This window comes from Patella vulgata, chromosome 8 (assembly GCF_932274485.2).
Source record: "Patella vulgata chromosome 8, xgPatVulg1.2, whole genome shotgun sequence".
Lineage (NCBI taxonomy): Eukaryota > Metazoa > Mollusca > Gastropoda > Patellidae > Patella > Patella vulgata.
Window position 1 is genome coordinate 5,968,562 of NC_065886.2, and position 27,545 is coordinate 5,996,106.

Below are 27,545 nucleotides of genomic sequence, written 5' to 3' on the forward strand. Positions count from 1 at the left end.
AAAATTGAAGTATTTACTAAAATTTGGATTTTATCTTTAGTTAAAATTTCGTGAAACATGGCCCTGTTTACATCTCGTGATCTAGCGCGCGGCGCATGACGAAAAATTGAGCTGGCCTTATCAATTAAAACTTTACCTTGTAAATCCCAGAATTATTCATTGTTCATAGACAAGGACAGAAATGTTGTAAAATTATCATGGAATAAGGGGCATTAATTTGTGGAAGTTTTGCAATCATTTTAACTTTAGGCCTACGGTTAGACTGATGTTTTACATGTTTATTTGGTAATCTAGCATAAATATTAGGCGACCCTCCTTGTCACGTAGGCCTACAAGTACAACGGCCGGGATTCGAAACCACGCCAGTTGACTCAATGACAAGCTTTATGATACAGTGCGCATGGGCACGTGCTAACCATTCGGCCATCCACCCCCGTTTCGCAATTATCGTGGGTTTTCTCCGGGTCCTCCGGTTTCCCCCCACTGCTATAGACCCCTACGCGCAAGCGAATTATTGAAATAAATTAAACGGCATGTTAGTCCGAGACTACGTAAACAATAATTAGAGTAATCTGCCCTTACCCACGTTTGTTTTGATCTGGTGTTTGCACCGAAGATTAATATTGATTTCCAAAACCCTCTTTTTGTATAAATAGTAGATTTGTTAGAACATTCCGGCAGTAAGATGAACGAAGCTCGCGATCGAATATTTTATACGCTTCCCGAGAAGACAATGGACAACAAACGTGGGAGATGTGATGGTGATTCGACAGACCAAACGAAACCTGTCACAGATTCGGGCAAAGAAGGTTTCATCAAATATATTTGTGATAACATCATAGGAAACAACAAAGTATTTAGTGGTCCTTTTGGTTTGAGAAAAGGTGGGTGACAATTTCTAATAAACAGCAATGACCTGTAAATGTTTTTAACATCGTCATCATGCCATCTAACTTTGTGGCATTTGTCATTCATTGTCATGATTTTAAAATGATGAAATCTATATCTGAAATAAATATTTTTGAAATGATAAATAAACTATAATTAACTTCCTTGAATGACATTTAGAAGTAGAGGTGCAATATTCATAATAACACAACTTTATGGATTTACTACTTCTTAGTTTATTACATGCAACGTTTCAATACTCTTACAGGTATCTTTATCAAACAATGATCAATAATAAATAACAACCTTACATTTATAGTACATCCATGAGTAAAAACAATATAACAATCAAAACATAACATTAATTAAGATTTATAACAACAACTATTCCCTTCACATATCTCTATTAAATATACAGATTAAATAGGGATCTGAAGCCACCAACTAATAAAATATAATCCTACAATTAGTACGCCCTTATCTACATAATTAACTAGGTTGGTGTCTTTAAGCTTAGGTTGATTCTACTCCTCTCCTTCCTTATGATCACAATATAAACTAACCACTTATAACACGTATATGTCCCCATGCATAATCATACCACATTCTTAACCATTTCACTTTTTACAAAAATAAAGTTATAGTTCCCCTGTTAATTCATAATTTTTTAGATCCCCCTAACATAATAACTCATTCCATACATTTGAAATAGCTCTCCCATTGTCTTTATTCATTTTTGGTTTTTGTCTTCGGATTTCTAATGCTTCCCACAATACTCTTTTTTTCCATACACTAATATTTTTGGTCAGCACTTTAGTATTATCCCATTCTATATTATGGGTAGGATTGTCTATTATATGTTCAGCTACTGCCGATTTGTTTGCTTCCATACGTCTTGTTGCTGCTTTGTGTTCTTTTAGTCTCACTGATAATGGACGGCAACTTTCTCCTATGTACATGGATTTGCAAGAGCTATTTCAAATGTATGGGACATATACGTGTTATAAGTGGTTAGTTTATATTGTGATCATAAGGAAGGAGAGGAGTAGAATCAACCTAAGCTTAAATGCACCAACCTAGTTAATTGTGTAGATAAGGGCGTATTGATTGTAGGATTATATTTTATTAATTGGTGGCTTCAGCCCCCTATTTAATCTGTATATTTAATAGAGATAGTGAAGTCATATTCAAAGGGAAATAGTTGTTGTTATAAATCTTAATTAATGTTATGGTTTGATTGTTATATTGTTTTTACTCATGGATGTACCGTACTATAAATGTAAGGTTGTTATTCATTATTGATCATTGCTTGATAAAGATACCTGTAAGAGTATTGAAACGTTGCATGTAATAAACTAAGAAGTAGTAAATCCATAAAGTTGTGTTATTATGAATAAAATTAACTTGTTTCAATCATATTTATACCAACGAAAATGGTAATTATTGCATACATAGTGTTGTATTATTTCCAGATTCTGCCATCTTAAATTGGCATTTTCACTACAGCTAGTAGTAGTAGCTGCATGGAGGTGGGTGGGCCTTTCAAACCCCAAATCCAATATGGTTCACTGATCAGCAGTGAATTTTTGCTAGGCCGGTACAATCACTGATAAGGATGACAACGATGCGACTTAATGAGCCAGAAACATTTTTTCATGTATTAGAAAAATAAATAAAGACGTTTGACTTTTTTGTAGGTAAAAGTTATTTCCTATTTAGTGTAAATATGGGTAGGCCCTATTAAAAAGAGTTAGACTCCATTCTGCTCGAACTAGAATGTCTTATGTGAACAATGCACACGCCATTGAGCCAATGATTGACGCCGCAAGATATTAGAAGACTTAAGTAATCCTCTATGAAACAGATTGTCAATGTGGTTCCAGACTCACACATGGGAAAGAAACAGACCTGACTTATGATTGGTCATTTTTATCACACAGTTACTTTGAGTAGCCTCTAAAATGACTGCTTCAATGCAAGTGATCCGATGGATGGACCAAAATTTTCTGCACAAAAGGTTTATTAGACACGATTATTGTTAGTGAAAATAATGTTACTAGTTGTATGTTTGATTTTCAGGTACCGGTAGTTTTTTAAAATCGTTTCATTGGTGAGACATTATCAGATGTGAGGGTCAGATTAAAATCGATTCTATTTTTGTTTTTCAGTTACATACTTGGATTACACAGCATCTGGAAGGTAAGGTTAGAAGGCAGGAAGATTGTATCGTAATGAAATGGGTTTTAACGTCCTACTTTTCTTTGCCGACTGGGCTCATGAAGACGAACGTACAGCATAATGTGTCCTTCATGATGCAAATTTTGCCTGGACTTTGGCTGTTCGTTCGTGTTATGTCTGCTTTGACCATGTGTGATATCGCAAACGGGACAGCGGCTCTACAGCATATTCTTATATCATATTCTTTTTCATGCATGCCAATGAATACACACAACTAAATGCAGTCCTTACAAGGTCCTCCGCCCTGCACCATTGATGATGGGAAACCACGCTGGAATATCCTTGTGAACTTTCTCTTCCGTCACTGCATGTCGGAAGATTTCATTATACCCCACATGAGCCATGAGTGAATATAATACCCCAGAGGGTTTGTAATGACACAAAGGGGGTCAGTGTGGTCTTATGCCTTCATTTTATGCATCAATCATAAGGTCTGTCATCAATGCCAAGGTCCTGTGTACAATTTCGAATGCTATAATAGAACCGTGGGGAGCTCAAAATAAGAGTAGGCCATACCGCCCCTGTCCAGGCAAACTGTCTCTCATAGTAGATTGCATGGCTTATGTCTTTCTTCAGTAGCCCGGTCCGGTTCAGAAAAAAAGGACTTGAAACCCTATTTCATTTCATTTTATGTCTGTTGTTTATGTGATAAGTATTAGGATAAGCTACCATCTCATGTCATGGATTGTCCACCTTCTTCTGTCTGTTATAGACCCCTACATGCAAACAAATTATTGAAAAAATAAATTTCTGTAATCACCTTGGTTTCACTTTGATTTATAATACTACAGCCTGGTTTATAAAATTACTAATTATATTGATCACCCATTAAGGTCACACTAATTGGATTATCTGCTGTTCAGGGTTTTGATAGATAAATAGCCACTTCAATCACATTAAGATGTTTTGTTTAAAATTTCAAAACTTAAAAATTTGGAACTGAAAGTCTTTGAACAGCACAACCAAGTCTCTTGGTCGTTAAACAAGACCCCCCCCCCCCCCCTTCTAAAGAAATAAGAAGGAAGTTTTTTTTACAGGCATTCATGAAGAACAGAAAAAATCATATAGAAGTGGCCTCAACTACTAGTATTTTTAATGATATTTACTGTTGTTTATTATAACTACTGGTGTTTTTAATGATATTTACTGTTGTTTACTATTTTAGGAGTCTACAGTTTATAGAAGATTATATACAGAAAGAAGTTTTACCTGAATATGGTAACACCCACACCACGACTAGTGTAACATCGTTACAGACCACTTTATATAGACATGAAGCTAGGTAGGTCATACACACTACGACTAGTCTAACATTGTGACCGACCGCGACTAGCTTAACATAGTTACAGACCGCGACTAGTGTAACATAGTTACACACCACGACTAGTGTAACATTGTGACAGACCGCGACTAGTGTAACATAGTTATACACCACGACTAGTGTAACATCATTACAGACCGCGACTAGTGTAACATAGTTACACACCATGACTACGTCGACTAGTGTAACATCATTACAGACCATGACTAGTGTAACATTGTTACAAACCATGACTAATGTAACGGACCACTTTATATCGACACGAAGCTAGGTAGGTCATAAACACTACGACTAGTGTAAAATCGTTACAGGCAACGACTAGTGTAACATTGTTACAGACCATCTTATATAGATATGAAGTTAGGTAGGTAATTATACATACGTACCCTGCTGTCCTTCAGCACTGATACGCAAGAACAAGGTAATGACATTTCTGTCTACTCTATATTGATTTCAAATTAACCTACATGTACACTGGACAGCATTTTTTCATCCCAAAGGAACAACAAGATGTGTTCTTTGCTAGGCCCACCGCCCTCCACCACATACATCGGGAAACTAGGTAAGAGATTCCCCACGAGATCCTTTCTCGACCAACATAGGCTGGTCAAACTAACATTTGACGTAGAACAAATTGCAACAAAAGGTTTTTTGATTTCTATTGACTCATTATGATGTCCTAAGTAAGGAAAAGAAAGTTTATCAAAATCGGAGTCCAAATAAGGACGGGGGGGGTGTGTGGCCAAATCCAAGATGGCGGCTGTCGGTCAAAAATTGCAAATATCTCTAAAACTATTGAATTTAGACACCATAAATGTATTGCGGACAGATAGGAAGTCGGTTACAGCGAGTTCAAAAATTGCGATGTTCTGTCTCTATGACGCCATGATGTCGCTGCGATGTCACAACGGCATATCAGACGTCGCATTTCTTCCAAAATTAGTCCATTTACACATCTTAACAGCAGAAACGAATGCTGATGCAGAAAAGAGTGCATGCCCATTATGCTGGGTTGATAAAGAAGAACAATGTGTTACTAGTACGGAGGGGGGGGGGGCTAAAAGTATAACTGCTGCTGCATTGCCAATAGGTGATAGTATCAGAGTAGCTGCAGGAACACGGATTCATTTCAATTGTTGAAAAAATGAAATAAAATGAGGTTATACATCCTATTGTTCTGCTCCGATTTGGCTCCATTAGTGTGCTATGAGGGAAAATTTGCCATGCAATGGTACAACAACCTACTCATATATCGAATTTCATCCGCCAAGAGGTTTTTTACTGAAGAAATAGTGCATCAATAGGTGAATGGGTGGGGCTGATCAATTTTGACATTTGGCCCAAAAATCATCAGAAAGATTTATATTTTGACACCAGTTTCGTAGATGTACCCGATATGTGTTACAAAACCAACTTTCGCGGTAATGTGAACAGCACCCCCTGGTGGTGTCCACAAAAGCATTACTTTATAGTGGGGTTTTGTGGGTCCAGATCATATGTGTACAGATAGGAACTTAATGCCAGAGAGTCCAAAAAGGTGAAAATCGGTCGACCCTATCCATGCAACATTCAATGCACTTCCACAGTACAAGCACAAAATAGGTGTCAAACATTGAGTCGCTGGGCTCCTTAATGGCGCTTTTTTTTATCTATTTGGTCACTACATCGTCGCTCTCATTCGGCTTCATCCTTAAAATTGATTATATCGTCTTTATACTAGTTATGTTAGGTCACATTTTGAAGAAGTTCTAATATTTGTCCCCATACATTTTCTGGTTATTTATCTCAGACGCGGTTAGAAGGTTGGTTTTTATAAGAATACGACTCGCTGAATCCAAAGAGCTTGGGCATCCGCCCACCCCCAAAATGACGGCAAATTCCGCTAGGAAGCCAAATTCAAAATGGGACCCATTTTTGAGAGAAAATCATAAAGTTCCCTGTATAGTTTTTCGTGGTCTCCTACTTCAGGTATTAACATAAAATATGTTCCACCCAAAGATATTCCAATATGACCACTATATTCGCATTGGCGGTCACGATTGTAGTAATGTGATGGTGTAATACGTTAAACTGGAGGTTGTCCAGGTCGCCGAATTATTATCTGAACTGCTAAATGTAATATTTTCTTCCATGGTGTACTGAACATAGATATTTTGTCAAATTTGAGTACAATATTGGTGTTTTGTTCGGTCATGGCACATTTTGCGGTTCAGATGTTAATTTGCCTACTCCAAAAACCTACTATTTGACGTATTATGCCACCACATTGCTAACATCGAAGTTTCCCGTCAAATGTGGCCATATTTTGAATAAAGTCGTCATATTGGAATACTAATTTGTATTGGCATCATCCGGATTCTGAATCGGCACATATTAAAGATATATAATCCATCAAAACACATTAGATGGACTTTATTTCATGGCCCGCGACAGCGACATCCAGGCCCTGGGACAAGCAACTCGACGAAACGTTTTGAAAGACACATAGTCTCTAGCGTCTCTTGCCGTATATCTGGGGTAACTGGAGGTTACTTTGCTAAAGCACATTGGTTGGAAAAAGGTCCGCAATTGCCAAAAATATCGAAAAACTATAAAACGAAGACGTAAGTAAAAGTTTCGCTTTCAGTTTCGTTTTTAATGTAAATTGTACTTTATAGAGTATTTCTTGGTGTTTCTAGCTTCTGCACATCTAACTTGCGGCAACCTTAGCAATTCATCAAAAACAACATAAATTCATGATTAAACGGGGACACCAAATTACGCAAGAACCTAAACTAGTTTAGAGAGCCCTGAAACTACCATACTCTTGTTCAACCCATCCCTAAAAAGGGAGGGGAAAGATGGGATGTTAAAACGTGTTGCAAATTTCTGCGGTGCCTGATTACTTTAATCATCAGTAGAAATATGCTATATAAAATATTATTTCGTATATTATTTTACAGCTACAATAACAAAAGAAAAGTATGTTTCCGTTTTATTAAAAAAGCAATTTATTGTCATTTCATGCAGACAGATATGGTGTTAAATAGTGTATACTTTAAATTATTGTATTGTATTTTACAGCGACAAACACCTTTCAGTTTAATAGTAAATTCCAATAAACAATTTATTGTTAGTTTGAGCGGAAAGTGCTACAGGTGGTAGATAATATCTAAATGTAATTTAAATGCATATTTTCATAAACTTATTATGCAGATAGATGTTAATATGGAAGGTCCACATGGATATAAAATAATATTTTGTGTGAAATAGGCATCTTGAATACAATACAGCATAGGTGGCTTATGAAATTTTGCAGTCTAGTAGTTTATTCATCCCTTGGTTTGAATACTGTTTGATGCAAAGGGAACGTACCCTTTACTGCTGGCCCAGTTTGCAATATTTTAGTATGTTTACGGTAATAACATGTCTTAAAATGCTTCTATTATAAAGGTAACAATTATTATCATGATACATAGAAATATATACTATTCAAAAAAAGTAGGGGATATTTGATTTTTAAGTGTTATTAAAGTCACCTAATGAAACTGACGAAGAAACAAATGACAAAATGAAATGAAGTTCACATTCATCGATTTATTCCAAATGATCGTTAGACTAAGTAAGGCACAGACTGACCATTATAAGGGTAAAATGATACCCGGGGTCAAACAGCAAAGTTACCACAGCATCACAACCAAGTCAGTAACGGGTAAATCCTCCTCTGTTTGCCAAACAAGCATTGATCCGACGTGGCATACTCCTAATGAGACGTCTAAGGTCATTTTGGTCCAGATTGTCCCATTCCTGTTGCAACGCAGCAGCAAGTTCTTGGACATTGGCAGGACGTTGTTGACGTTGACGTAACCTCTGTCCAAGCATGTCCCAGACATGCTCGATGTGGGAGAGGTCGGGACTCAGTGCTGGCCAAGGTAATGTGGTGATGTTCTGTTGTTGGAGGTAACCTGTAACGATCCTGGCCCTGTGACATCTTGCGTTGTCATCCTGGAAGATGAAACGGCGGCCATGACGTCGTGCCAACGGCACAACATGGACTGCCAAAATGTTGTCCCGGTAATACTGGCCTGTAACACGCCCTGCAACAACATGTAAAGCTGTTCTTCCAGCAACAGTGATGCCTCCCCACACCATAACAGAACCACCCCCAAATCGATCATGTCTGATGACGTTAACGTCTTGGAAGCGCTCGTTTCGACGACGCCACACCCTCCTACGTCTGTCCAAAAAATCAACAGTGAACCTTGACTCATCTGAAAACATCACATTGCTCCAGCGTCGATTATCCCAGTGTTGACGATCCCTACACCAACGACGTCTTGCCTGAATGTGATGATCTCTCAAACAAGGGATCACGCGAGGACTTCGGTCGCGAAGGTGACCCCTATGCAGTCGATTCCGAATCGTCTGGCCACTCACTCTCACACCAGTGTCTGTTTGAAGACGAGCGCTGATCTGATTTGCTGTGATGACACAATTTCTCAAGGCCAAGGTACGGATAAATCGATCCTGGGCTTGAGTTGTCGCCCTTGGTCGACCTGAGCGTGGTCTGTCCTGTACAGATTGTGTATCACGGTATCTGGACCATAGCCTGCTTATGACAGACTGAGAAACATTCATCGTCCGCGCCACAACCGCCTGTGTTGTGCCGATCTGTAGCATGCCAAGGGCACGTAACCTTTCATTTTGGGTAAGCCGACGCATATCAAAATTTGTTTTCTGGTCACTAAAACAATTAAACTGATGTTTCCACCCTGGAATTCAATGCCACAATGACTGTAATATTCAAAGTCAGAGTCGTGCAAATCTTGGGTTGGACCCCCATGATGATCCCAAGCATCACCTGCATTCCATGCGGTAGCTATTGGTGCGTTTGGGCGTCACATGTAACTGGAAATGTTTCTTCTGTTAGGTTCTATAGTGACTTTTTTCGTAGTCATTTGCATATTTTAGTATTATGCCCCCAAAATCAAATATCCCCTACTTTTTTTGAATAGTATATATATAGGTTTTATTCACGCTAGGTATATGTTTGCTAATTTCATTTTGAATTCGTGTGAGAGATTCCGCTCGGTGTATTTCTTCACAGTCAGAAGATACGACATCTTGTGGTAACTATGTATTGTGACATCACATCTTGCGGTAACTATGCTTGACATCATTAATTAGTATGCACAGATAGTTCTTTATATAAAAAGACAGAACTTGTTTTTTGAGTGTTATTAAAGTATTCTTATTGTTGTAGCATTGTAAATGTGCTAATTTCCTTATATTTTTTTTATATACTTTTTCCATAAAAAATTAATAAAAAAAATATGTTCTTCAAATAAACAGCTTCATTCTGGCCTTTATTTCATAGAAATTGACGGAAAACTAGATATAATGTCGGCGACCATATTTGATGAGGTCATTGTGGAATAACCTACCACGTGGTGAGTGTCCACCCAAGTTCAAAATACTTACTTCGGCACCCACTAAACATTTCTTCAAAAAGATTCTCCCTACTCAAACTTTCCTACAGAACCATAGTCAGATGCTGGATTAGATACCCTGGCGTTGACGATAGCATCAAACGGAACAAGAACGGGTCAGGGCTCCACGGCACTAAGGCCTTGGAAGGTGACTTATAGTTTTAAATTTACGAATTTTTCCAAAAAAGGTGAACTGACAGAATCCGGTTCTCGATACCCACATTCAGCAAAGTTACCTGTTTTCTTCTGCTTTATGATCAAGTAAAGGTGTATTTTTTAATTACTTTATACTAACAAATGTTTTTTTAAAACATTACCATTACGCGGCATACCTCCGGGACCCTCTAGACTCTGGGCCCCTGGACAAGTGTCCCAGTTGCCCCCCCCCTTTCTTACGGGCCCTGCTTTATTTCAATCGCACGGCTTAACCTGGTGTTTGACTACCGGAGTAGTACCATTAGTCATGCTCATCAGGGAAAAAACCACCCAACAGACTTTCAGCTAAAACGTAAAAAATCGGGTAGACCAGTTTTCATCTTTTTGAACTCTGTTGTATTGACTTCCTGTCTGTCCACATGAACGGGACCCCCAAAACGTAACTTTTTAAGTGTAGCTTTTAGGAACACTACCAGGGGGCGCTTTTCGCATTACAGCCAAAATTGTTTTTTTGTAACACATCTCGAGTACACCTGTGTCAAAAACATAAATCTTTGTGATGATTTTGGGGATTAACCTACTTCTGAGTGGCCCAAATGTGAAGATTGGTCAGCCCCGCCCATTCAACCTTTAATGCACTTCTCCAGTAAAAGAACCCTTTGCAGTTGGAATTCGATATAAGGGTGCTTTTGCGCCACTGCAGGGCAAAATTCCCCTCATAGCATACTGATGGAGCCCTGTTGGAGCAGAACAGTAGGACGTATGTATCACCCCATTTCATTTCATTTCTTTTTATTGACGTAGGCTATTTTTGTCAACAATTGCCAACTATAATAGTATCACCTTTCGACAATGCAGCAATATTTATATACTTTTAGCTTTCTTCTACATTATTGTAACACATTGTTCTTGTTTATCAACCCATAATGGGCAAATCCTCTTCTCTGAGGGGGGTTGGATGGCCGAATGGTTAGCACGCACGTGCTGTATCATAAAGCCTGTCATTGAGTCAACTGGCGTGGTTTCGAATCCCCGGTTGTACATGATAAGGAGTAGGGTCACCTGTCAACCTCGTGGGTTTTCTGCCGGTCCTCCGGTTTCCTCCCATTGCTAAAGACCCCTGCGCGCAAGCGAATTATTGAAATAAAATTAAAACCATGTTAGTCCCGAAATGACCTAGTTTGTGTCGAGTGGATGTTAAACCCCATTTCTCTCTCTCTCTCTCTTCTCTGAATCAGCATTCGTTTCTACTGCTAACATGCATGGACTAATTTGGGAAGAAATGTGACGTCTGATATGCCGTTGTGACTTCACAGCAACGTCATGACGTCGCCATTTTTGAACTCGCTGGTACTGACTTCCTATCTGTCCGCAATACATTTATGGTATCTAAATCCAATAGTTTTAGAGATATTTGCAATTTTTTATCGACAGCCGCCATCTTGGATTTGGCCACGCCCCCATCCTTATTTGGACTCCGATTTTGGTAAACTTTCTTTTCCTTACTTAGGACATTATAATGAGTCAATAGAAAACAAAAAACCTTTTGTTGCAATTTGTTCTACGTACGACATCATTTAGCCGTCGTTTGACCCACCTAACACTAGGATCAGACTCAAGACCTCTTGTTTACTGAGCCAGCACCCTTCTGCACTAGGGTGTCTTCCCCAAGCAAACATGGTAAAAATGTTCATTGCAACGAAAAAAACAGACATGTCCATTCTAATGCCTGTTCATAAATAATAGTAACCAATGTTTTATAGCAAAAAATAAAAAAGTGTTGTGGTGTTCAAGTTTACATTTGTCGATAATTCCATGAGGTGGTAATGATTTTAAAGGTCACCGGAAAAGCATCAATTTTTTTTTAAATAATGCAAGTAATTATGTCAACATATTCTTTCCATAAGTATAACCTGAACCAGAATGTCAATATTACCTGTAACAGGTAAATTTCAACATTAGTAATTTCCACCGTTCTCTGTGGGTAGTCGTAACTTTCCGTAAATAAGCAATCTGTGACGTCATTTTAGTCCTTCTACACATAGAAATATAGAATAGAATATGAGCAGAAGGACTAAAATGACGTCACAGATTGTTTATTTACGGAAACTTACGACTACCGACGGAGAATGGCGGAAATTACTAATGTTGAAATTGAGCTGTTGCAGGTAATATTGACATTCGGGTTTGTGTTATACTTATGGAAAGGATATGTTGACATAATTACTTGCATTATTTAAAAAATTTATGAACCTTTTCCGGTGACCTTTAAAATTTAATACAGTATAGCGTCCCAAGGTGGTTAAATTCATTGAAGTGGGGGTTAGTACGAAATTCTTTAATGATGGGAATAGTCAAGATTTATGTGGGTGTTTTAGTTTTTTTTATGGTGGGGGGATATAACAAGAAATGTTTTTTTAGGGAAATAATAGGAAATGTTTGTTTTTTCAGGGAAGTAATAGGAAATGTTTGTTGTTTTTAGGAATATAGTAGGAAATGGTGTTTTTTTTTTTAGGGATATAATAGGAAATGTTTGTTTTTAGGGATATAGTAGGAAAATGTTTTGTTTTTTTTAGGAATATAGTAGGAAATGTTGTTTTTTTTTTTTTTAGGGATATAATAGGAAATGTTTGTTTTTAGGGATATAATAAGAAATGTTTTTTTTTTTTTTAGGGATATAATAAGAAATGTTTGTTTGTTTTTATACGCCCACATTGAAATGTGGTCGTATATTGTCGTCGCCCCCGTCCGGCCGGCCGGCCGGCCGCCCAGCGTCCACAATTGCTTGTGGACGCTCTAGAGGCTAAAGTTAATATTCGATTGACTTTAAATTTATACACAGTGTTTAAGGTCATGAGACAAAGAAGTCTATTCATATTCAGTGATTTTCAATAATTACTGCCAGAGTTATGGCCCTTGATCACTTCAAAAAACCTTGTGGATGCTCTAAAGGCTAAAGTTAATATCTGATTGACTTTAAATTTATACACAGTGTTTGAGGTCACGAGGCGAAGAATCCTATTGATTTTCAAAGATTTCTGATAATTACTGCCAAAGTTATGGCCCTTGATCACTTTGAAAAATCTTGTGGATGCTCTAGAGGCCAAAGTTAATATCCGATTGACTTCAGATTGATACACAGAGTTTTAGATCTTGAGACGAACAAGTATATTGATTTTCAATGAATTTTTATGACTTGGAACAGCTAAATCCATGATACAGTATTAAAAGTTTTGTATACAGAATGTTAGCATGGTTTTCTGAGTTGTTGCTCTTAATCAGATTTTAGTGTATTATAAATGTTTCATTACCGAAAAAAGTAAAAATATGCGACAACACTTGTTGACTGCCTGGACGATTTAGCTGCTGTGGGCGTATGTTTCATTGCCTGGCAATCTATCTTTTAGGGATATAGTAGGAAATGTTTTGGGTTTTTTAGGGATGTAATAGGAAATGTTTGTTTTTAGGGATATAATAAGAAATGTTTGTTTGTTTTTTAGGGATATAATAAGAAATGCATGTAATGCAGGTGAACATGATTCAGTGATATTTGTTGGTAGTGGTTGTACAGCTGCTGTAAATAAAGTTTTACATGCTTTAGATCTTAAACAACCTCCGGTATGTACAATTTTATATGTCTTGTCTGTTAGAAGTAATTTAAGCCTTATTGTCTTACTGGCTATTGTCGGACAAAACATTCTCAGACTTCAGTTAAGAATTTACTCAAGACTGTTTGCATTGTTGTAACTAAAATATAGCCTGTTATAAAACTTTTGTTGTTTTAATGTATCGATTACATCAATAAGAAACTATGTGCAAAGTTTTGTGTTTCTGGATCAAAGATATTTCTCAGAAACAGTGATTGAAAGTTGAGTAAATTCTTAACTTAAGCGGGGGTGGGTGGGTATATGGCCGAATCATTAGCGTGTGCGTGCTGTATCATAAGGTCTGTCATTGAATCAACTGGCGTGTTATCGATTCCCCGGTTGTATGTGACAAGGAGTAGGGTCACCTGTCCAACCTTGTGGGTTTTCTGCCGGTCCTCCGGTTTCCTCCCACTGCTAAAGACCCATAAGCGCAAGCGAATTGTTGAAATAAAAGTGAACCATGTATTAGTCCCGAATTGACCTAGTTTGTGTCGAGTGGACGTTAAACCCCATCTCTCTCTCTCTCTCTCTCTCTCTCTCTCTCTCTCACTTTGTGAACTCTGGGCCTGCATGTCAAATTTTTATTCATCCCACAAATGTGAAGTATTATCATATGTGTATAAAAGTTGTTTTTCTGATTCTCCTCTTTTTGTTTTTATCATCTTGTTTGTCAGAACTGAGACTGAAATGGCTGCTGTTGCAAATATAAAACAGTGAATAAGTTTTGACAGGATGGGAATGTTTATTTTTAGACCGATTCCAGTTGTAAATCCACAATTATTATAAGATTGTGCTGTTCACAATATGCCTGTGTCATGTCATTGCTATTATATTTATACATTTTACAGTAATTGTGTGTATGAGCCATTTAAGGAAATATTTTTCACAGTAGCTTGTTGTTTTAACGAGGGATAAATTACATTGTATGTGAGGATGTATTAATACATGGATTATTTATTTATTATTTTTCAGGTGGTATTTGTCGGACCGTATGAACATCACTCTTTATTTTTACCCTGGTTTCAAAAAGGAGCTGAGGTAAACGTCTGTTCTGATTATATACACAAGTAAATTATATACACAAGTAAATTATATACACAAGTAAATTATATACACAAGTAAATTATAATTATGCTCCAGTTTTTATATACTTATTAGAAGAATGCCCGACTTCGCTCGGGGGTCATAACTCCGAAACCGGAAGTGGTAGACTAACGCCACCTGGTCTATGTTACTCCCCGGTCCAAGCTACTCCTATACCCCAAATTTCAGACTCGGGGCAGACCTAGTGTAGCAGCCAACCCTGAACAGACCGGCTTCGCTCGGGGGTCATAACTCCGAAACCGGAAGTGGTAGACTAACGCCACCTGGCCTATGTTACTTCTTGGTCCGAGCTACCCCTATGCCCCAAATTTCAGACTCGGGGCAGACCTAGTGTAACCGCCAACCCTGAACAGACCGGTTTCGCTCGGGGGTCATAACTCCGAAACCGGAAGTGGTAGACTAACGCCACCTGTCCTATGTTACTCCCCGGTCCGAGCTACCCCTATACCCCAAATTTCAGACTCGGGGCAGACCTAGTGTAACCGCTAACCCTGAACAGACCGGCTTCGCTCGGGGGTCATAACTCCGAAACCGGAAGTGGTAGACTAACGCCACCTGGCCTATGTTACTCCCCGGTCCGAGCTACCCCTATACCCCAAATTTCAGACTCGGGGCAGACCTAGTGTAGCTGCCAACCCTGAACAGACCGGCTTCGCTTGGGGGTCATAACTCCGAAACCGGAAGTGGTAGACTAACGCCACCTGGCTTATGTTACTCCCCGGTCCGAGCTACCCCTATACCCCAAATTTCAGACTCGGGGCAGACCTAGTGTAGCCGCCAACCCTGAACAGACCGGCTTCGCTCAGGGGTCATAACTCCGAAACCGGAAGTGGTAGACTAACGTCACCTGGCCTATGTTACTCCCCGGTCCGAGCTACTCCTATACCCCAAATTTCAGACTCAGGGCAGACCTAGTGTAGCCGCCAACCCTGAACAGACCGGCTTCGCTCATGGGTCATAACTCCGAAACCGGAAGTGGTAGACTAACACCACCTGGCCTATGTTTCTCCCCGGTAAGAGCTACTCCTATACCCCAAATTTCAGACTCCGGGCAGACCTAGTGTAGCCGCCAACCCCGAACAGACAGACAGACAGACAGACGACAGTCACAAATATTAGTATAGATAGATAGATAGATAAAATAATTATATAATAATGCTATACACTTGCTGAGCATTCTGATTAAAACACAGATTCTATCTTCCCTCTAGTCATATGTGGATGCATAGACATTCTTCCTTGCCTGACCATCCGTCCTGCACCTCTAAGAAAGGTAGTGTCTAGTCTTTCGGATGGAACAAAAAAAATAAGATCTCATGAATACGTTGACAGAATTCTATGAAAAGTAGACATAGGTGATTTTTTATGTTGATACTTTTAAACTTGCAGGTTATTAGAATCCAACAAACAACGAGTGGATTGATTGATGTCGATCATCTTCAAACCATGTTAAAGGTATATATAAATAAACTCTATTCTACTATCACTGTAACCCAGGTATCATTTAATCTTGTGTATCTAGCACTAATTTCTTTCACATTCATTTAATATCAAATCTTTGTTTAAAAATTTGTAAAAACTGTTTAAAATCACCATAAATCGTTTAATTTGTACTTCTGTCCAGTTTAAAGCTGACTGATTAATTTTGATAATGAGTGTCCAATTTACAAGTATTTAATTTCCTGATCACTGTTCAAAAATTAATCATTATACATCATTAATCAATTGGGTTGTTTATTTTTTAACAATGATTGAGAAATTAAACACTTGTAAATTGGACACTCATTATCAAAATTGAATGGTCAGCTTTAAACTGGACAGAAGTACAAATTAAATGATTTATGGTGATTTTAAACAGTTTTTACAAATTTTTAAACAAAGATTTGATGTCAAATGAATGTGAAAGAAATTAGTGCTAGATACACAAGATTAAACTATACCTGGGTTACAGTCACTGTAATCAGGGTATCATTTAATCTTGTTTAAATTAGAGAGAGAGAGAGTGTGTGTGTTTAATGTCCACTCAACACAAAGTAGGTCACTTTGGGACTAACATATGGTACTGCGTATATCAAAGTGAGTCGGAATACGCAAAATCTAATTTTGGACTAGAGACAAAATAAGTGAAAATATTGATTTTGATCGAAATTGAGATTTTCACAAAAATGAGTCTATAAATATACTATCTATTGACACAAAAGATCAAAATAGCAATAAAAGATTTTAGAACACCTTTATTTGAACGTTTGGTAAGAGTACCGTATTCTTAAATCTGTCCTATTTGTTAAAATTCTCGACGAAATTAGTTATTTTTCTTCACTCGCTGCGGGACGACCGGTCATTCCTCTTGCATAATAATTGGCATTGTTGTAAAGCGGAGAATCTCTAGTTTACAAATATGATCAAATTAATGTCGATGAATTGATTTTGAACCGATACAATCGAGTTTTAAAACCCCTAAAAAATATAAACCACCTCCGCTTGTTGCTGTGCTGTCTACACAACTCGTTTGCTGATTGGCCCAGACACCGAGTGAAAAGCATTATGGTTACGTGGCTGACGTAAGGAATGCATCTTGGATATTATTGTTTAAAATTCTCTTATCACCATGGGTCGAAAAAATGAGACCAATGAGCCGAATTGCAACGATTCTCGAGTCTGCCATTGTTTAATTACATCAAAGCCAGAATGCACGAAAGTGAACGTAAGTATTTCTTGAATATGAAATTGACATTTCTATAGGGACTCATATTTTGATACCGTTACAGTACCTGAAAATAATAATAGACCTATCATACACGCAAAAATCTTATTTTAATTCATGTGTTAAATGAACACGCGTACAGCTGTGGCGGCTTCTTTGATGATTATCCAATCAACAATCTTAATCTCCTGACCACTAGCTGGCACTATGGTGCTAATTAATTGATGAGATTAACTGCTAATCTCACCAACGTTATAATATACAAAACAGACTACTAATATATAGATTATTCTTCAGTATAATTAACACTATCATGTGAATATGGCGTATGTGTTATGGATGTTTCGTCATGAAAGGAGTGCATTTACTATGATTTTCGTTGTCAGCACCCTTGGAATCCTAAATGAAAAAAATATTAAACGACAAAATAGCAAATAAATGGCGGAAATCGTCGGATCAAATTTTTACGATTTTCGTCTTCAGCACCCCTGAAAACCCATGGATATATTCAACGCCAAAACAGCAAATAAATGGCCTGGTTGCTATGGGATTTTGTTTTGGAACATACCAAATCTTTGACTTGCTTTTTCTCAAAACTTACTTTTGTGTGTTGGGTAGCTTCGAATGGACAGAGCTCAGTCAATTTTTGCCCGTTTCAAACAAACAATACATCAAATTGAAGGTAATGAGTTGGAGAATGTGAAAATAACAATAACTCAATTTTTAAAATTTCCACACTACTACCCAGTATGCCATGGGGGGTCACATATGGTTTACATTTATTCATTAATTTGCTGGTGTGCGTGGGGATCTGTAGCAGTTGGAGGAAACCGGAGGACTCAGAGAAAACCCACGACTTTGGACAAGCGACCCTACTCCTTGTCACATACAAACAGGGAATCGAAACCATGCCAGTTGACTTCTTGACAGACCATTGGCCCCCCCCACCCCCCTGCCCCCTACAAGTAAATAAATAAGTAACATTTGTCTGAAAAGAAACAAAAACAAACTAAAGTAACGTAATGACAAGACATTAAACCCATTCCAAGTTGAGCTTCAACAGATTTTTATTTTCAACAGAAATATGAGAATTGCGGTCAACAGTTGATTGGTTGTTTTTCTGCTGCGTCCAATATCACTGGTATACTGGTAGACGTGAATCTCATAACTATAACTTTACATAGATATGGTGCTCTAGCATTGTGGGATTATGCCACTGCAGCACCTTATGTACAGATCGATATGAATCCAGTTATACCAGGGTAAGTCTTGGTTTACATTTATATTCAACTAGAAGAATGTCCGGCTTCGCTCGGGGGTCATAACCCCGAAACTGGAAGTGGTAGACTAACGCCACCTGGCCTATGTTACTCCCTGGTCCGAGCTACCCCTATACCCCAAATTTCAGACTCGGGGCAGACCTAGTGTAGCCGCCAACCCCGAACTGACAGACAAACGACAGTCACAAATATTAGTATAGATTAAAGGACAATATTGATGTCAGCCATTATCACATATGTGATAGAACTTGTTAAACATGTTCCAAATATAATTTTAACACAGAGATCCATTGATTCCCGTACATTCATTTTATACTTAAACATGCATTATGCAAGAGCAAAATCTGCTTATTACAAGTCTTTCTTTAGGCCTGAAATGTTATCTAAATTATCAATTAGACATTAATTAACTTATCCAGACCATAATAAACTCTCGATGTCAAGGCTAGCCTTCGATGTTGGCTGGATTAGATTCCTATATGCCGCTAACGGCCATTGATAATTAAATCAAAAAAAGTGGATAATCGAGACTATGCTGTTTATATTAATGATTTTAGTAATGATGACCAAGACTATGCAAACATTTCACCCGCTTCTTTCTCGGCTCACAGTGGATCAATTTGACTGAAATTTTCAGCAAATTACCTTTACACTATCTAGTTTTTAACTATTATAGCGAGAACTGCCATCTCTTTATCTTATCTCCCATAATGTATCTTTAATAAAAACAGGGTAATGCACAGATTTTTCCTAGTGACAGTCAATTCTTTTTATAAATTGTCAGATATCCCCTCACAGTCTCACAAAACAACTTGGTCTTGGAAGGAATTATTAGTGATCAGAAATTCGCCTGTGTATCTATTATCACTGGTCACTTCAGTCAGTTATATAGAAGGATAACTCATATTTTCCTTTTGCTTTCGTCACTTCCGTTTCTTTAAATCTTCATTATGCATCTATCGTGTTAAAATTATATTTGGGACGTGTTTAACCACTACTATCACATATGTGATAATGACGAACACCAATATTGTCCTTTAATAAATCTTACATGCTTAATAGGCCACACCAATTAGTTGGTGTACTAAAACATTGGCTTCCTGTCTCTTAAAAACCCTTGATTTAAAAAAAATTCAGAGTTGCTCTTCTGAGAAGTTTTTACTTCAAAATGTTCAAGTGTTGAAACTTGAAACAAAACATGAATTGAAACATGACTGTACTTGAAATAAATGACAGAGATTAGATAAAGAGCTGGCAGTTCTCACTATAATAGTTAAAAACTAGATAACGTAAGTAGAATATTCTAAAAATTTCAGTCAAATTGCTCCACTCCGAACCAAGATATTAGCAATTGAATTTAAAGCCTAGCTTCGATCATCTTTACTAAAGTCGGTATGATAAAAACGTAGTCTCGATTATCCACTTTTGGATTTAATCATCAGTGAGCGTTGAGCAGCTGATCAGATTCAAATCCAGTGAAAATTCAATACATAGGATGGCATCGAGAGTTGATCAAGATCTTTTTATAGTTTATATAACATTTTAGGCCTGAAGAAAGACTTGCAATGGGCAGATTTAGCTCTTGAATAATGTATGTTTAAGGCCTAAAGAAAGACCTGCAATGGGTAGATTTAACTCTTGCATAATACATGTTTAATTCTTGTGGTATTCTTTGAATGACCTATTTTTTATGACATTTCAATTAACTACCAGTTGGTCTAGACCAGTAAAGTAATATGTGACCAGAACAAGATCATGCTGGAAATATTTTATTTTACTTACAGTGAAGATCAACATCTGGTATATAAAGATGCTATTTTTATTTCACCGCATAAATTTGTTGGAGGTGTGTCCACTCCAGGTATTGTTCATTATCATTTGTTCTTTAATTCATAAAGGCCTGATAACACTTCTCTGATCAGCTGTGGCTCGGTGAGTAATACGACTGGCTGGCTATAAGCTTGCCCGGAGCCTTTGTCTATACTCCGGGTGACACCCTGCTCTAGTTGTTGACTGAGAAAGTTCCTCTGGATTTTTATGTGTGGTTACCCATTCATGGTTGTACGTGACAAGGAGTAGGGTCGCCTGTCCAGCCTCATGGGTTTTCTCCTGGTCCTCCAGTTTCCTCCCACTGCCTAAGACCCCTACGCGCAAGCAAATTATGAAAATAAAATAAAATTAAACCTTATGTTAGTCCCGAAATGACCTAGTTTGTGTCGAGTGGACGTTAAACCCGATTTATCTCTCTCTTCTTTATTATCCCAGTTGTTGCAGAAAAGTAGGACGTTAAACTCCATTTCATTTCTTTAATTCATAAAGGTCTGATACCACTTCATTATGATTGAAATAGATCAATGACAACTCTTGCTATGGCTGATTCCTCTTCGTTTAACTTTATCTTTGAATAACTGGCCGTAATTTTTAAAAAGCACTTGTTTGTTGACAAATTATAATTAGTTTTTGGATGGAGAGAGAGAGAGAGAGAGATGGGGTTTAATGTCCACTTGACACAAACTAGGTCATTTCGGGACTAACACATAGTCTCAAATATTATATTGATTATAAATTAGACATTTATTCACATGAAAAGTCTCCAATCAACTCACTAGATCATCGGATGGTTGTGATATTTAACGGATTGAAACACAATCTTCATTTAATGATTTAATTTAAAAATGGATAATCAAGTCTTTGTTTGTTATTGTAACAATGGTGGTAATTAAAACATAGATTATGCTATTCTTATAAAAACATCCAACATTCATAGCTTTACTTAGAAAGAGAGAGAGAGAGAAATGGGGTTTAACGTCCACTCAACACAAACTAGGTCATTTCTGGACTAACATATGTTGGGTTTTTAGCAGTGGGAGGAAACCGGAGGACCCGGAGAAAACCCACGAGCCTGGAAGGCGACCCTACTCCTTGTCACGTACAACCGTGGATTCGAAACCATGACAGTTGACTCAATGACAGGCCTTAATGCTAAGCATTCGACCATCCAACCCCCCCTTTACTTAGAATAAATTAATATGACTGAAATTGTCATTATTCTTTTTTTCATTATCTATTTTTGAACTATTATAGCGAGAACCATCGGCTCTTTATCTAATGTATTTGTTTTTGTTAATAGGATTGCTTATAGCTAAGAAGAAATTATTTCATAATCCTTATCCTGAAGTTTGTGGAGGTGGTTCTGTCTTCTATGTGAGTATTATTTCAAACGTTTTGATAAAATCACTGACGCAAAATAAATGACCAATAGATATACCGGCGATAACCCAGACATCATTAAACCCTTGTTTATTACAGTAAACACTATTTTCCTCAGTTGGGGTGGGGGGGGGGATGGCCGAATGGTTAGCACGTGAGTGTTGTATTATAAAGTCTGTCAGTGAGTCAACTGGCGTGGTATCGTGAATCCCCGGTTGTACGTGACAAGGAGTAGGGTCGCCTGTCCAACCTCGTGGGTTTTCTCCGGGTCCTCCGGTTTCCTCCCACTGCTAAAGACCCCTACGCACAAGCAAATTATTGAAATTAAACCATATGTTAGTCCCGAAATGACCTAGTTTGTGTCGAGTGGACGTTAAACCCCATTTCTCTCTCTCTCTCCCCAGTTGGGGTGGGGGTAGACTAATGGTTTAGTGCCTGCATCTTAGATCATAAGATTGTACATGACAATGAATAGAGTTACCTGTCCTACTTTCGTTTCCTCCAGCTCCCTCCCTCAGACGAAGACCCAGATACTATTAAACCCTTCTTTATTATAGCTTACGTTAAACACTATTTACAGGGCGGCAGGGTTGAGGTTCTCCATTTTCCTCCCACAGATAATTAAGACCCATGCAATTATTGAAGTGAGATTGAACCATATGTTTTTCCCCGAAATTACTTGATTTCCCCACCTCATCTTTAATGCAAATCAGTACTTTCAAAATTTTGAATAGATAACCTATTGTAATAAGGAGTTAGGTTGTAATAGGGAGTTAGGTTGTAATAAGGAGTTAGGTTGTAATAGGGATTTAGGTTGTAATATAAGGAGTTATTGTTATTCCAGGTGGGAAGAGATAGTCAGCGTTATCTACAAGAACCAGAATTAAAGGAAGAAGGTGGAACACCATCTATTGTAGAATCTATACGAGCTGGTCTGGTATTCCAATTAAAACAAGCTGTAACATCACAGGTTATCATGGACAGAGAACATAGCCTACTACAGTAAGACTTTCATTAACACGTTATCATAGACAGTGAACTATAGTAAGACTTTCATTAACACGTTATCATAGACAGTGAACTATAGTAAGACTTTCATTAACATGTTATCATAGACAGCGAACATAGCCTACTACAGTAAGACTTTCATTAACATGTTGTCATAGACAGCGAACTACAGTAAGACTTTCATTAACAAGTTATCATGGACAGTAAACATAACCTACTACAGTAAGACTTTCATTAACATGTTGGACAGAGAACATAGCCTACTACAGTAAGACTTTCATTATCATGTTATCATGGACAGAGAACATAACTTACTATATTAAAACTTTCCTTAATATGTTGTCATGCAACCAGTATTAAGAATTTCATTAACAAGTTATCATGGACAGTATACATAGCCTACTACAGTAAGACTTTCATTAACATGTTTAGCGAACATAATTTACTATATTAAGACTTTCCTTAATAAGTTGTCATGCAACCACCATAATTTACTATAGTAAAACTTTCATTAAAATGTCATCATAGACAGTAAACATAACCTACTATAGTAAAACTTTCATTAAAATGTCATCATAGACAGCAAACATAACCTACTATAGTAAGACTTTCATTAACATGTTGGACAGAGAACGTAGCCTACTATAGTGAGACTTTCATTAACATGTTGTCATGGACAGAGAACATAATTAACTATAATAGATTTTCATTAATAAGTTGTCCTGCAGCCACCATAACTTACTATAGTAAGACATTCATTAACAAGTTATCATAGACAGTGAACATAATTTACAATAGTAAAACTTTCATTAACAAATTATCATGGACAGTGAACATAAAAGTGAACCATATGTTAGTCCTGAAATGGCCTAGTTTGTGTCGAGTGGATGTTAAGCTTCATTTCTCTGTCGCGCTCTCTCTCTCTCTCTCTCTCTCTCTCTCTCTCTCTCTCTAATAAATAACTGTGTATGCTGATTTGTTACAAATTTGTTCTTTTTTTTTAGGAAAGCTTTAGCAGTTTGGAATAAATGTCCAAATTTAGTCATCTTAGGAAATACAACAGTTTCCAGACTTCCTGTTTTTTCATTCCTCATCTATCACCCTGGTAACGGTCGATTCTTTCATCATAATTTTGTCAGTGCCATCTTGAATGATGTGTTTGGTATCCAGTCTCGAGGAGGATGTGCTTGTGCTGGACCTTATGCTATGGTGAGAATATTCTCTATCATTATATTGAGACACGAAACGAAATGGGGTTAAACTTCCTACTTTACTTGGAGGTTATAATTGGTTGGAGGATTGTTTTAGCATGTGAGCGCTGAATCATAAAGTCTGTCATCGAGTCAACTGGCGTGGTTTCGATTCACCGGTTGTACGCGCCAAGGAGTAGGCTCGCCTGTTCAATCTCGTGATTTTCTCCGGGTCCTCCGGTTGTCACCCATTGGTAAAGACCCCTACGCCCAACCGAATTATAGAAATAAAAAATTCAACCATGTGTTAGTCCTGAAATGACCTAGACTAATACTGTAACCAAAAGGAAATGAAATGAAATGAGGTTTGACGTCCTACTGTTCTGCTCCGACGGGGCTAATGAGGACGGGCATACGCCATACAGTGTGCTATGAGGGAAATTCTTTCCCAGTCAGCGGCACTACGGCCTACTCTGTCTCGAATTCCAACTGCCAAGGGATCTTTTACATGCATGCCAATGTATACACGGGACCTCGGTTTTTCATCCCATCCGAACAACTAGATAGCTGTCCTTGTCAGCCCCTCCTTACTGCACCACTGACAAGGGGAAATCACGTCAGAACATCCCCATGAACTTTCTCGGTCAATGCAGGGATCGAACACCCGACCTCCAGGCTAGTGAGCCAGCGTCTTACCCACTTAGCCACCATGGCTCCCTTTAACCAGAAGACATACATGAATAGATAGAACAAGTAGGTTTTTATCTATCATTTGATTGATAAAATAATTTGCATGTTTATAAATCAGTAAAAAATTGGGGCTATGCTATATACCGGAAAACAACCATAGTATATAGTATTGCCGAAAAAATTGAAATGATTACGTCTGTCAATGTTAAAAATCGTCTTATTCGCCTTGAAAAATTATTTTGCTGGTCAGAGCTAAACAGAATATGCAAAAAATGACCAATTGGGAAAATTTGCATATGAAAGGCCTGAATTGTTTAGTATGTAAAATGCTAATGTCTGTAAAATTTTCTATATTTTCCTACTTGTGTTTAACGAAGTCCTGTTTATGTTTTTACAGGATTTGTTGGGATTAAATAAAGAAATAGAAGAAAAAATAGAAAACTTACTTGTTGAAGATGGGTGGGTAACATATATATCATATCTATATGTGTTCATGAAAGTTTAATAAATAAAATGAAATGAAATGGGGTTTAACATCCTACTGTTCTGCTCCGAACAGGGCTAATAAAGATGGACATACACCATACAATGTGCTATGAGGGAATTTCGGCCCGGACAGCGGCACTATGGCCTATTCTTATATTGAATTCCAACTGTCAAGGGATCTTTTACGTGCACGCCAATGTGTACATGGGACCTGGTTTTTCGTCCCATCCGAACGACTAGACCGCTGTCCGGAAAGGATAACAAACTTGTTGCAATACCAGCATACATAGTAGAAATGAAATCTAATGGAGTTTCACATTCTACTGTTCTGCCCCGACTGGGCTAATGAAAATGCACATCAACCGTGCAGTGTATGAGTTAAATTTTGCCCGAACATCGTTGCTACGTTATACTCTTATATCGAATTCCAACTACCAAGGGTTCTTTTACGTGCACACCAATGTGTACACAAGACTGCAGGTTTTCAGTCCATAGGAACGATTATGACATTGTCCATTGCCAGGCCCTCTCATGCATCACTGACAGGGTGGAACCTTGCCAGAAAATCCTTATGAACTTTCTTGGCTCACACCGGGATCGAACATGGAATCTCCAGGTCAGCGACCCCACCGCAGCTCCCATATATAGTAGATTATTCTTGTTGTCATTATTTGATTCAGCAAGGAGGGATGTCATGGTAGTCAAGCAGTCATTATTAAAGTAGTTTTATTATTTGTAACAGCTGTATCTCACAGTGGATGCTTACTGCTAGTCCCCGGATCCATTCACTTGATCTGATATGTACGTTTGTTGTTTGTTGTGTCTGTATATTGTGTCCTGTCCGTAGGTTTGTCCTGTGTTAATGTTTATATGTGGTGCCCCCTACACTTACTAATAACTTAATATACCATCTTTGTTTCAGACGACTGGACCGGACACATTTAAGGAGATATCGAGAATATTCTCATCGTGAAATACTGAGGTGAGCAGATGTTAAAAATACCATGTGACAGATAAAACACAGAATTCGTCCATAAATAAAATATCCTCCAACATCACTTAAATTACCACCAGGGGGGGTTGGATGGCCGAATGGTTAGCATGCGCGCGCTGTATTATAAGGTCTGTCATTGAGTCAACTGGCGTGGTTTCAAATCCCCGGTTGTACGTGACAAGGAGTAGGGTCGCCTGTCCAACCTCGTGGGTTTTCTCCGGGTCCTCCGGTTTCCTCCCACTGCTAAAGACCCCTACGCGCAAGCGAATTATTGAAATAAAATTAAACCGTATGTTAGTCCCGAAATGACCTAGTTTGTGTCGAGTGGACGTTAAACCCCATTTCTCTCTCTCTCTCTCTCTCTCTCTCTCTCTCTCTCTCTCAAATTACCACCATATATTAGGCTATAATCTGTTTCTATCAGATCCTCCTAAACCCTATTGCAGGACGGAGGGGCTGACAAGGAAAGCTGTCTAGTCGTTCGGATGGGACGAAAAACCGAGTTCCCGTGTACACATTTGCGTGCACGTAAAAGATCCCTTGGCAGTTAGAATTCGATATAAGAGTAGGCCGTAGTGCCGCTGCCCGGGCAAAATTTCCCTTATAGCACACTGTATGGCGTATGCCCGTCTTCATTAGCCCAGGTTAGGAGCAGAACAGTAGGACGTTAAACCCCATTTCATTTCATTTTCATTTCCTAAACCCTATAAAAATACCAGTATATAAGACCATAAATAAAATATAATCTGTTTCTCAGATACTCCTACAGGGCAGCATTACCTGTTTTCATTTTTCTAAAATATAAAAATAAAACCACTTTTATTAATTACTGCATTTTTATATTTCCCCCAGTTACAGGAAGTAACTCTATGAACAAAATTAGAGTGAGGCTGAGAGTGTATCATAGTCTCAATTATCAAGTACAATCCCTTATGACTATTATTGACAATCATCATTGATACTGGATAATCATAAATTACTGTAAAGGACATGCCGAGGTAATTGTGATGCCGCAAAATGTGATGGGAGGTTGGGTGTCCGACTGGGTTGCTATGGTTGCTTTAAATCATAAGGTCATTCATTGAGCCGTTTGGCTTGGTTTTCCTTGCATTGGCCGAGAAAGTTCATCCAGATTTTCCGGCGTGGTTTCCCCTTGTCAGT

At 38.0% G+C, this 27,545-nt stretch overlaps 1 protein-coding gene across 4 annotated transcripts in view; it reads left to right on the top strand.

Annotated features, from left to right (window-relative positions):
- The first annotated feature begins 577 nt into the window (after positions 1–577).
- LOC126829671 (uncharacterized) overlaps positions 578–27,545 on the top strand; it is a 46,278-nt gene continuing 19,310 nt past the window's right edge. The window contains exons 1-13 of one of the 4 annotated variants that reach the window (XM_050559690.2): positions 578–884; positions 3,057–3,087; positions 4,292–4,408; positions 13,572–13,689; positions 14,691–14,756; positions 16,212–16,277; positions 18,607–18,788; positions 20,591–20,667; positions 21,937–22,010; positions 22,861–23,018; positions 24,029–24,233; positions 25,302–25,363; positions 26,313–26,372. In XM_050559690.2, the coding sequence (XP_050415647.1) occupies positions 686–884; positions 3,057–3,087; positions 4,292–4,408; positions 13,572–13,689; positions 14,691–14,756; positions 16,212–16,277; positions 18,607–18,788; positions 20,591–20,667; positions 21,937–22,010; positions 22,861–23,018; positions 24,029–24,233; positions 25,302–25,363; positions 26,313–26,372 (1,415 nt within the window). In that variant the 5' untranslated portion in view covers positions 578–685. Of the gene's footprint in view, positions 885–3,056; positions 3,088–4,291; positions 4,409–13,571; positions 13,690–14,690; positions 14,757–16,211; positions 16,278–16,742; positions 18,789–20,590; positions 20,668–21,936; positions 22,011–22,860; positions 23,019–23,273; positions 23,293–23,422; positions 23,432–24,028; positions 24,234–25,301; positions 25,364–26,312; positions 26,373–27,545 lie in introns of those variants that run through there. The other 3 variants (XM_056102882.1, XM_050559692.2, XM_050559694.2) reach the window with 3 other exon arrangements.